We start from the raw sequence: 13,076 nt of genomic DNA on the forward strand, positions 1-13,076 counted from the left end.
TAGAATGAGAGATATTAAGTTAGAATCCTGCTGCACAGTCTCTCTAAAAGGCTTAATCCTTAAAAGGAAAAATGGGGCAACCTTCTGTGTTATACCAGATGGCAAAATTAGCCAATGTAGAGAAAAGGGCATATGGTGTAAGCCTCTAAGAAAAGGCACTGAAGCTCCACAGAAGACTGTGTGATACAATAATAATAATAATAATCCTAAATCTTCCTCAGAGGTCTGTCTGAGAATTTTCAAATTGAAAATTTTTAATTTTCAATTTTCAATGATCACCACATTATTTAAATTTTTCAGTCCAGCATGTTAGTAGCCTTAGAAAAAGAGTGAACAAATGGCAACTGAGATACTTACTCAGTCCAGCTGAGTGCTTCTGGAAGCTTAGTTACAGCCATGGAAGCACAATTGAGTACCACAGTACATGTAATAAAGCCAACAAATAATGTGAATAGTAAGTTAAGGAAAGAGTGCTATATTATAAAACAATGAAGTTCAGAAAAGTTGCTGATACACACAAAAAACCCATGCATATATTCAAATAATTACTTTGGGTTTGAATATGCTCAGGACTTTTCATGTGCTTTTCAAAGAAACTGATGTCAGATCAAACTTCTGCTCAGCTGGGTAAACTTAATGGTTTAAAAATAACAATGAATTATCTGCATGTGGAGATAGTTTTGGAAGTTAGGACATTAGTGGGACATAGTATGTTTTACAGAAGAGATGAGGAACATAAATAAGTGAAAAAAATCTGAGTCCTCTGATGTCTACTGTTATTTGAAACTTTAGAAACCTCCATTTCTTCCCAGCAGGAGCATGGAATAAAGTGAAAGGGGCCACAACCCCATAATAACTAGGGTTCTTAAGCCTAGGAAAACCAGATTAAAAAGCTTAATTATCAATAACCAGTGTTCTTTGAAACTGGGAGTCCATATACGCATTCCTACAACAGACACCTATGCTCTGCCATGAGTTCAGAAAACCTTCTCATATTATGTGGCAGGCGATGAAAACATACATAAGAAAAAATATCCTTTCATGAAAGTTCACTTGTCACCTAATAAAAGTGGTTTTTTTTTAAAAACAAACATTGGCTTTAAATTTAGGGTTTCTTTGCAACTGAACAGCAAATTTAGTAATTTCTAATAGCATGAATACGCATTCTAAGTCAGCCATAAGTTCCCATAAAAGGACCTATTTCTACAAATTAATGATTCCAAATGAAAACAGATGTTTGGCAGAAAGAGCAGAAACTATTCAGCTTGTGGTTTTGCACCTGTGATCCTTCACATTTTTACGTTCTTCAAACGATGTTTATATTTTTGCAAAAATATATAAAATGGGCACTCTTCAGAACTTTCTAAACTTGAGTACGAAATACATTTCTTATGATAACATCAGACTCTTTCTGCAAAGCATTGGCATAAATCACATCCTTCATGTTTTAATAACCAGGGAGTTACTGTTTGTTTTCTTTGGGGTTTCGGTTGTTTGTTTTTTTTTTTTTAAATTTAAGCTTGTCACCATAGTAGAGATCTAGAAAAAGTTCTGGAAAAGGGCTAAAATATCATACAGTAGCCTCTAAATGTTGTTTCATAACGGTATCTGCAAATCTGACTTTAAATATGAGCTTTTTGACATTTTTACTTGTACCAACACCATGTAAATATCTTAGCTGTTGTAAAACAAGATTCAATATAACTTTTTCAAAATTTCTATCACAGCCACATGAGCTTACATTTACATTAATATGAACAGAGGAACAGAATGACAGAAAATGGTACAGTGTATTTTAAAACTGAAATAAGGGAAACCAATAAAAGGATATGAATGGATCAGAATTTTAATTGCTGCTTTTCTGACTGGGTTAAAAGGACCAACTATACACAAGGCAGGCATGGCAGTAAACCGGAAAATAGTCCTCCTTTTATTTATCACCATAAAAGTCTATTAAAAAAAAAAAAAAAGATTCATAGCATATGAAATATTTTAACAAAACGAAATTTTCCCCTAAAAATTAAATGTTTAGGTTTTCAAATCTGCATCTAGAACTATATCTAACTGCAATTATGAGTAAAGCTTTCCTATATTCTTACTTGGAGCTGTGACTTGATGATACATTTTGAAAGAAAGACATCACCTATATAAAAGTTCATTATTGCCTGTGAGGAAGAAGTAGTAATGGGAATGAATTTGAAGAGCAAATGACGATATTCACTTGGTCAGAGTAATTAAAGGATACTATTGTGGGACTGCAACAATGGTGTTAATCACACTCAAAAGTACCTTACTCTTGGATAGTTTTATAGCCTACAAGATTATTTACAAAATACATATTGTGTAGGACTGCCAGAATTCAGTCCGGTGAAAGCAAAAATTTTAATTTTTCAATATCTCTGAATTATCAAGTAACACTGTAAATTCCCTCTAAGCTACCTTAAGGTCCACGCAGCTCAGTACTTTTGGCACATGAAGTAAAAATGAAATCTCTTAAATCAAAAACACAGTTCACTAACTTTTACCTAAATTTCTTCAACTGAATCAGCCTTAGTTTCTCTTCATCAAGAATATCACTTTGATTACTTTGAGAAAAAAACCTCTGGAAGAACAAAGCTTTCTGTATGTTCTCTGATTAAATTATTATATTCCAGTGACTTGCTGGTATACATAAAAGACAGCAACATAGGACCGGATGGAACCTTCTGCTCTTCAGCTCAAGTCCACCTCAATAGTAAGTAATCATACAATAGACATTTCATTTAGAAGGGATTCCTAGAGCATCTACTTTACACACTCCCAAAGGCAACAAAACGCTTTGCAATAGCATGGAGTATATGCAATATAAATATGGTACAATAAACAAAGCTGATGAGACATAAAATGACAGAAAATTAATTCATTATAATGACAAGATATGTCTTTGCGACACAGAGTACTGGAAATATCTCAAACATGTCTCCCCTAATTTGTTTAATACTTGTAATTCAGCAAAAAACATCTGCAGTAAGTCAGCAATTCCAGCGTGATCTACTGTTTGACAGGCACTGTTTATACAACAGTGAGTTCAGCCCCACAGACATAATAGAAACTGCTCTGGAAAACAAAGCATCAGTTATCCCACAATATGGTTCCTATCAAAGTGTATCTATCAAGTGTATCATATTTTCATAATTAATTCTGATTGCTGACTGGAACTTAAAACACCTTTTCATTACATAACGTGGAACATACCTTAGCACTCCTGCCCCAAAAAACCGCTAATAATGTTCGAAGATCTGTCTACAGAACAATCAAAAACCAGCATCTCCTGAATAGAGCTTTTACTATCTCTTAAGAGTTCAGCAGACAAAATTAAATTAAAAAATGCTTTTGAAAGTTTTAACCTTGTGATCACTGTAGTATGGATCCAAATCTTCCAGGGGTTCCCCAATGAGCTCCACAGGAAGATCCCCATACAGAGACGGTAGTTTTTTGCAGGTTTTCAGATCAAGCTGAGGAGTAAGTTTTTCTGCAACTCCTTGGTCCTTATTCTCCCGCTTAACTTTGGCTTGCTGCTTTTTTTTCTTAGCAATTCTTTCCTCGATTGCTGCCAAAGACTCAGGGGTGAAACGTCGAAAACTGTTAGCTCCTGATGGCCAAAACATGGGATCCATTTTTCCTTCCATATGTTTGTTTTCAGTGCTAGAAGTAACTTAAAAGAGAAAGCTATTGACAATTAGAAATAACAGAAATAATACACAACTTAAAACTAATACCCATTAGATAAATTATTTCTTCCTTCTGTGAAACCCCATCTGAAAATAGAATAGAACAGAATATTTCAGTTGGAAGGGACCTACAACAATCACCTAGTCCAACTGCCTGACCACTTCAGGGCTGACCGAAAGTTAAAGCATGTTGTTAAGGGCACTGTCCAAATGCCTCTTAAACACTGACAGGCTTGGGGCATCGACCGCCTCTCTAGGAAGCCTGCTCCAGTGTTTGACCACCCTCTCGGTAAAGAAATGCTTCCTCATGCCCAGTCTAACCCTCCCCTGGTGCAGCTTTGAACCATTCCCACGCGTCCTATCACTGGATACCAGGGAGAAGAGATCACCGCCTCCCTCTCCACGTCTCCTCAGGAAGCTGTGGAGAGCAATGAGGTCGCCCCTCAGCCTCCTCTTCTCCAAACCACACAAGCCCCAAGTCCTTAGCCGCTCCTCACAGGACATTCCTTCCAGCCCTTTCACCAGCTTTGTCGCCCTCCTCTGGACGCATTCAAGGACCTTCACCTCCTTCTTAAATCGTGGGGCCCAGACCTGCACACAGTGCTCCAGGCGAGGCCGCACCAACGCTGAATACAGCGGGATAATCACCTCTTTTGACCAGCCGGTTATGCTGTGTTTGATGCACCCCAGGATATAAAGCAAAACCAACTAGAAGCACATTCATTTAGAAGAAAGGGTAATGTAAAACAAAACCGACAAAGATCAACAACTGATTCTGGATCCCCCCTGTATAATTCAGGTTGCAGAAGAGATAGATACTTTTTTCCTTTGCCTTTCTACCTAGGAAGCGACAAAATCACATCTCTGTCAGAACTCTGACAATCACCTAATTGTTTCTCTCTGTAGCAGCTTATAGTATCAGCAGCCTTGCACTTCAGTTACTGTACCTCTTTACTTCTTGCAAACAGAAGTTAGTTCCATATCTACCACCCCTGCTGCTTACATGGGATCACAAAACAGTCTAATTGGAAAGGACCCTGAAGCTCATCAGATCCATCCTCTGCTCAAAGCAAGGCCAACATTGAATTTGGCTCAAGGCTTTGTCCAGTTGAGTTTTGAGTACATCCAAGGAGATATTTATGTCTTGTAGTAAAAACAACACAAGAAATGGCAGGTTTTACCTTACCAGTCTTGAGCTTTGCTCTCCTCTGATTCTGCTGATTTGTTAGTCATGTTTGTGCTTTGCTCTTCCTGTTGTTCCGACTCTGAACTCTTTCCCTCGTGCCATTTAGTTACGGCTGAAAAGCTCTGCTCATGAGGCTTTTTTCTAATTTTGTTGAGTAGCAAACTGAGAATGTGGTCACAACTAAGGCTCTACCATATGTGGTTTGATGAAATAATATTTGCATTGACATTAAATAACAAATTGTATTACAAACTTTTATAAACTGAGGCCACAACCAAGATGCAGTGTCTGGGAAACATCTGAGTTTCAAATATACCTCCAGATTTCCTGAAGTTTTTATAAGACATCTGTTGAAATTAATTTGCCTTGACACGACATATCACAAGTGTACAAACGGTATGATGTATCACACTACAAAGCATAGCGTGCTGCTTCATATTATTTCACTAACTTTGCTGACGAGTCCTGCATACTTTCACACCAAGACTTGATAATGAAGAACCATTTAGTACACAGTTCTCAAAAAATTACAGTAACACCAGTGATAGAACTGGGATAGCTGCTGTGCGTAATTCTGCTTGTGACCACCCCTCTTCTATATGCTTAGAAAAGCCAGGGACCTGCACTTCCTCAAAACAAACTTCACTAGGAGGTGATTTCACCACTGATCAACCTTCATGAAGCTCCATACCCACTGACTGTTATGCAGAATTTAAACAATCTAAAGACACCATAAAGGACTACTACAAAACAAATAATGAAGTAAATCTGGTATTGCCCTCCTCACAACTGCAGGTCAATAGGAAGATTAGTCTGTCCTAGAATTCCACAGTGCCTTAATGCTTTGTGGCTCTGCAGTAGAGTGTCTGCTGTTTCTGGAGATCTTGGTTACGTCTATTTGTTTAATAATTACTCTTTTCCACACATCAGAAGAAACAAATTTAATCACTACTAACTACTCGGATTTTGATCCAAGTCATTGACTTGTTTCTTCATGCTGACAGCTATGGGTCAATTTTGCCTCCCATACCAGCCTGGGAAAAGGTAAATATGATGAAGCATCTTCACGTTCTGACATATTCACAAATACTGCAATCCTTCTCAGGATAAGCAGAGTACCTTAAGAATTTATTTTCAATTATTCTGCTTGAGTTTAAATTACTGACAAAGGGGAAGGGTGGCAAGGTAATGAGAAGCACTGAAGTGACTTAAGGCAAATCACCGTAAGTATTCAGTTACTAATGACTTCTGGCCCGAATTTACCACATTACTTGTAGGTGACAGCAATTTACACGCCTGCAGTTCTCATCCACAAAAGATGAAGAAAATTTTGACCCATTACAGGACGACTTGCCCTTTGTGACTTATGTCAAAGCCAATTGCTCCCATCTAATAAACACTTTTGGTCAGCAACAAGTCTTTAAAACACTCTGCATTTTTGATTGCCCAAAGTCCAGCTATGCTACTTCAGTTTTGTGAGCTCACGTGTGGACCATGACAGAGAATCAATACTCTCTTGTAATTATAGCTCTCTTCTTTAAATGCATAGATGTATTTCTTTAAAAAGAATATGCAGCTGTCTGGAGCCAGAATGATTGTGCAACGATTTTGTTTTGGTTTAGGGGATTTTGAGGTTTTTTTTCCTCTTGGGACTTTACAAGCAAGTTCAGATCTGATCAGGGCCACGACTCAGAGATCAAAATTTACCATGGTAACAAATTGAAAGTATATAATCAAAGAACTGTTACTTTGCAAAACCACACAGACCCATTTCTAATGGAAAGCTCAAAAGACAAAGTGAAAATCAACATGCTCTTTTTTTTCTTTTCCAATTTTTAATAATTCTAAGAAGATTAATTTTATCTTCAAAGCAGTTTTAAGGACAACAGAGACACTGAGCTTTTAGGTAACTACATTGACTGTAATAAATGAAACAAAGAAAATGGCTTTAGTTAATACAAACATTGTTTTAGTATTAAGGATTTCTGAGATGAATTTTTTTTAAAAAATGAAGGCTGAATCTGTCAAAAGCAGTGATCAAGAGCAAAAAAACCCTGCACATCCCCTTCAGCAGCAGTGACGAGAAGTCATAATTGATAAGCATTCATGGACAACATGAGATTTCTTCAAAAGACCTGTACCAGCAATGTACTTGTACTCACGTGGAACAACAGACTTTTTGGCCTTTCATTAACTGCCAAGCATTTACAGATTGTGACGTAGGTTAGGGAAAAGGAAGCTAAGATGATGTGACTGAAAAAATCCTTGTGATACAGGTGACTAAAAAAATTTGAAAAGACAGAGTGACTACTCGAAATTCCTGAAGCTCAGCTGAACACAGGCCACCTCATCATATGCTGCTGAACTAGCTGAATTAAGTCAAGACACTGAGGTAAAGTATTACCCTTAGAAATAATTTCAGTCTTTGCACTGGATAGAAAAGTCTCCCTAGTAAACGATTCTGGGAGGGAAGCTACAGAACAAGTGTTCTCAGAAGTAAGCTAAAGCACTACTGAATGGGATTTCTTCTAGAACCTGGGAGAAGAAACTTGGGTGTGTAAATACAAGTTAGCCTGCGGAAATCCTAACAATACACTACCCAAAGTATGCTGCTGAAGGCAAATACAAGGCTAGAGTCCAGATCTGTTAATTTTATATATAGGATATGTTAGAAATTTCCATTTTAATTAAATTAAGAATTGCAAATCCTACGACAGGTTTTGATATCTCTGGTCCTATAGTAGAGCACGGTCCATCAGTAACTGATACAAATGCACTGGTGGGACCTTCAGTTACTAAAGGACCACTCTCTACAGGATCAGGGATACAAAAATATGTCTTCAAATTCACCTTTTTGTTTTCTAATTAAAATGGAAATTACTTATTTTTCTCATCTTGAGATTAACTGAATTCAGTGTATATAGCTAGCCACAGTTTTAGGTTAGTCTAACTGTCTTAAGGCTGACTTTGGATACTGTGGAAATGACACGGAATTTTGTTATGTCAAAACCCAAGGAATTCCAGGTATACTGATGAAATTTACTGAACAAATGATCTGCAAAGTATTAAAAAGAGATGAAAAACAAGTCATTAAATGAAACGGACACATGGGCACTACTATAGTACAATTATCTATAAAAATTTCTTACGAGAAAAGCTCTCCTTTAGGACAATTTTCTCTAGAATAGCAAAGTACTGCCAAAAAATGAGTCTATTAATATAATGTTTCACAGACACAAATTACAAAGTGCTCACTGGAGTAATGACTAATCACTAGAGATATAATTAACAGATTTAGACTTTTAGAATGGAAAACAAAATACAAATTCAAGCCCTATATGCAACTCCTTAATTTGGTTCCATTTATGTGAATTTCAGAACTCCTTTTAGCTCCCTTAAAGCACTTAGAGTTCCTTTCATATGCAACAAGGTAACAGCAACCAAACTACTGACCATAAGATATTCAATGGTCCGTAAGGGAGGAATTTAAACTAACAGAACTGCTCAGTAAAACACTATCAAAGTCAGTAAGGGGTGTTTTTTGAAGAGGAGTTTCCCAAGTATAAGATGGGAAAACTAGTAGGAACATAAATAGAAAAATGTCCTTATTTGTGTTTCAATCTAGTTCTACATGTATAGTAATCAATTCTGAGTCTCAAATTATTTCTATTCACTCCCTTGTCAATAGCCACCCACTGAATATTTCCTGTGAGCACCTGGATCTGAAAAAATAAAGGGTAAACTGTCTGTTTAGTTTGGTTTTAGTATGCATTTAGTAGATTCTTTCACATGGGAATAAAGAATAAAAATATGTCCCTGTGGTAGGTTTTTGTTTGAAAGCACAAAATCAAATAACTGTCTGCTTAACATAGGTCAAGAAGTATCTTAAAATGAATAAATAAAAGAATAAAACATGAGCAATACTTACCATGAGATTCACCACCACAGGACTGGAATTATTAAAATCTATGCTCTAGTCAGAGCCCTGTTCCTTTTTCAGTACTTATCCACAGTATTTCCAAAAAGCTCGTTTTGACCAATCAGTGTATTTGTCAAAACTCATTTTAAGTGAGCATTTGCAAAATAAAATTTTAATAAATCTTATACATAGTTCAGACAATGATAATAACAAAACATCCAGAACCAGTTATTTCCAAGCAGTTCATGAAGGAGTACTTAACCACACTTCAGTGCACACATCACATTCAGTTTTGGGTCATGGAACAAGATGGTCTTTTCAACTATATCAACAAAATCAGTAGCCTTTCTAGTACCTTAAAAATATACAAATTTATATTAACACATAGGTCAGACATACAGAAACACAAAGATGTTACGGATGGATACAGCCTGCAGACAAAGACATCTTCGTTGACGTGAACAAGGCATCCTAACTCCCATGACAGTCAGTAGATATCTAGTGGTATGTATAGTCAATCAAGGCTAGAGATATCCAAATGACCAAAGGGAGACAGCTACTTTAAAATCATCTAAAACTCCAGTGACAACATTAACTAAATCTCCACTGACTAATGGGAGTTTAAACACCTAGATCACACACAGAGAGCTGCATTTAGGTATCAATCTTGCACTGAATCATTCCATAGCTGCCAAAACTTTCCTTGCTGTTAAGCAGAGACCTCTAACACTCTGGAGTCACCTTCCTATAAGATCCACAAAAGCAGAACCAGATGCTAGCAAAGCCAATAGTCTGTATTAGCTATTTCACATTTCAAACTTTACATTCAGTCAGTTCACTATATATAACAGGAAACACCGATCTGAAAACTCTGAATATTATAAGCATCTCCAAGTTCATCATTACCATGGATGCACTAGACATGTATACTGCAATGAATGCCCATTATTAAAAATAATAACTTACATTCCACAGAAACATGATTAAAAAAGGAATTAAAACACGATTTTTAATATGTAGCTCAAATATTTCTGAAACAGATGAACCGCTGTTCATCTGGAAAAAGATGTTCATGTGGAAAAAGAAAAAATGAGAAAGCAGCTCACAGCAACACCTTATGAAATAGGCTAAGAATTCTCTCTTTTCTGTGTTGTACAATACCTTATAAAAAGCTACTGCTATCACCTACTCAGTTTCAATAAAGAGAAGATAATTCTGCTCTCTGATCACCATTTTATTCTATTTAACTACCCATATTAATCAACAGATTTAACAGATTTATCTTAGTCCTTTCTAAAATCAAACTTGGAAATTTTATTGGGCTACTCCTGTTTCTAAAATACATGGCCATTTCTTCCACCTAGCACTTTGTCCCCCACTCCCTGCCACCCCCGCCACCAACAACTGTGTTTGGATAAATATCTACCGGTGGGGTTTTTTTAAATCAGATGCAATATAAAAAGCTATTCACCATATCAATATAATATAATAAAATCTATTCACTCACTGCCTCCAAAATCAGAAATGTATGCAACAGGCTAGGTTGTGCATTACTTAAATAGCCTGAAAAAAGAATCACTCACCAGCATTTTTGTGAGAAAAACATTCCAGATTTGTGTAGGTAAAGAAATTCCATTATCTCGAGATAAGTACAGCTCAGATTAGATAGTACTAAAGCCAATTTGAGGACTACTGTGCATAAGCCAATATAACAAACCACAAGACAAAAAGTAGTCAGTAATGAATATGAGAAATATATTAATGTTTAGTAAAATGTTATACTGCCACATGTGAACTAAAGAAAGAGCTGCATGTTTACAGCAATATAGTAGTTCTACATTAAAGGCACATTTTCTCATGTACATGCTACCTGTACCTAAAATAAAACCACATCTAAGACTTAAAAGCATGTGTGCACATATTTTTTGCATATATATACATACATGTATACATATATCCCTGAGTATTTTTATGAAACATAGATTTAAATTAAGAAAATTAGAAATTTAAATTTCTTATAGTATACAAGTATTTAGCAAAACCAAAATACTTACAACATCCCTTTCAAAATAAAAACCCCTCACACTGATTTCTTAAGCTAATTTCAGCCAGCTTGTATTTTCAAAGACACAGAAAGTCTTCATTTTCTCACCTTCACCACGCCGTTCAAAGGAACATCCTATCTGCCTAGTTAGCTCCCATGCAGAAAGTTTTCTTTTGTATTGGGATGCCTGGGGGAGGGATGGAGGGAGGAGCTTGGTTGCTCTTCTGACAGCAATAAAGGAAATTTTGTGATCTCACTGGAAACACTGTAAAAAAGGAAAAAGTGCATGGGTGATACTTTTGAAGAATAACCACCTAAATATTAATCAATTATTTTCTTTCTGCTGAAATCACAGTTACATTTATTAAAAGCAAAGAGGTTTTTGTGTTCAATCAGAAATATATCTATAAAATATATATGAAAGCAAAAGTTGTCCTGCTTCACTTTTCATTCTGAGGTTTTAACCAGATGAACTTTCTAGCATATATTAAATAATGGCACAAATTTTGCCCTTCATTAAAAGCTTTTGGTTAGAAATCTGAGTTACATATTACTGGTTTTCATTCTTAATTTCTATTTTTTATTGTTCCCAGGCTATGATGTATGTTCATTGTACCTTATAACGACAAAATCTCAAAGTCAAATATACTATCTCATATATACAAGATCAGAGCCTAAAACACATTCAGTATCACATTATGCCATAACTTCTGTTAAAATATACAAACCTTGTTTGAGCAAAATAAAAACCACATTTACCCTCATATCTGAAATCGCTTATATTTATTTAAATAAGTGTTATGTATAAAGCCTCCTAGCAACAGGTATTGGATACTAGCAGGTATAAATTAATGGTAAGCCCTATTGCTAAGCACAGTTATATCTCTTACAGTTACATCAACAGAACCCATTACTGTCCAAAATTTTTTTTTACTCTTTATTGGGTAGATTTTAAATCTTTCCTATCATCTTTCCTGATGATAAGAATTACTATCGGTTTTGCTGGAAGAATTCTACTGAAGGACCTACACTGCCATTAAAAGCCAGGCAGCCCTAATGCATCCAAACAGAAAAACAATTGTGATCAAACACTTTGCTTGATAGGTATCATCAGCAAAGGAAACAACTACAGACGGTTTTAAAGAAATAAAGACGCTAAGTGTTCTGTGAAGCAAATAACAATAAGCCATTTTAAGTTCCAGCGTAAGTTATTTTTCCAGAAAGCAATAGTATGTTCTCAAGGCAAGTTCAATTAAGACAGCAGAATCTTAAAGATGAGTAAAGCATCATTCTATAATGACACTATATCTGCTACGGTCAAAAGCAGCCACATTTACAATGCTGTTCCAGCTAGAATGACTAAATACAAAAAAGATTCTTACCTGGAAGTATTTTTTCTGCTGCATCTTCTTCATCAATCCGTTCCTGTGAAAAACGGGGCACAGGGAGTAGAGACAGAACTCAAAGGAGCAAAAAGAGTTGCACTCCTTCTGCCCTTTTTGCACACTGTAATATCTACAATCGGAAAAAAGGAAGGCGTGGAAAACAACTAGATTTTTATCTGTAGCTGTTAAAAGAAAGCCTTAGGACTTGCAGCTAAGAGCAAAACGTATAGACAAGTAACTTTTCTTGTGTTACTATGTGAAATTTACTTTCTCCTATGAGGAAGCCAGTTTCTTAAAGGAGGGGGGAGGGGACAGAAAACTAGCTTCATAGTAAGAACATTGTTTTCTTCCCAGTTTCATTTATTATTCCTCAGTACAAAGAAAAAAAAGAAAAAAAAAAGCTGAAGTTTAACAACAAAAATATAACGTTCATTATAGAAATTACTAACGCTGTTAATTTAGTCACCATGTTCTTGACATGGATCTGTCTCTTCCATTAACTGCAAAGTACAGCACTCTTATTTTTTGTTTTTATTGCCAGAGCACAAGAAAAATATTTTTCCTTGGTAGCATTAGTACACCACCATTAGTCTAACGACTGGGAGTGTGCAGATGTAAAGAGCTGAAAAAACAGATTTTTGCATAATTAAATGTATCTTGTGACTATGCCATAACTCGAAACACTAGATGCTGCTTTAAATTACTGATCAGAGAAATACGGTCATTAAGGATACCAAGGCATTTGACAGTTTATGCACACTGCATGACCCTCTTATCCTCAAATTCTATCCAGCTGCCTCGTCTGCTAGCTTCCACTTACTGAGAAATACTC

General features: G+C 36.0%; 1 protein-coding gene across 1 annotated transcript in view; it reads right to left on the minus strand.

Annotated features, from left to right (window-relative positions):
* LOC140648562 (sodium channel protein type 5 subunit alpha-like) overlaps positions 1 to 13,076 on the minus strand; it is a 64,573-nt gene that overhangs the window by 45,413 nt on the left and 6,084 nt on the right. The window contains exons 2-6 of the mRNA XM_072854777.1: positions 12,242 to 12,374; positions 10,968 to 11,124; positions 3,387 to 3,694; positions 1,832 to 1,950; positions 358 to 447 (exon numbers count right to left, since the gene is read on the minus strand). Coding sequence (XP_072710878.1) covers positions 358 to 447; positions 1,832 to 1,950; positions 3,387 to 3,668 — 491 coding nt within the window. The 5' untranslated portion in view covers positions 3,669 to 3,694; positions 10,968 to 11,124; positions 12,242 to 12,374. The remainder of the gene's footprint in view (positions 1 to 357; positions 448 to 1,831; positions 1,951 to 3,386; positions 3,695 to 10,967; positions 11,125 to 12,241; positions 12,375 to 13,076) is intronic.

This window comes from Ciconia boyciana, chromosome 2, assembly GCF_034638445.1.
Source record: "Ciconia boyciana chromosome 2, ASM3463844v1, whole genome shotgun sequence".
Lineage (NCBI taxonomy): Eukaryota > Metazoa > Chordata > Aves > Ciconiiformes > Ciconiidae > Ciconia > Ciconia boyciana.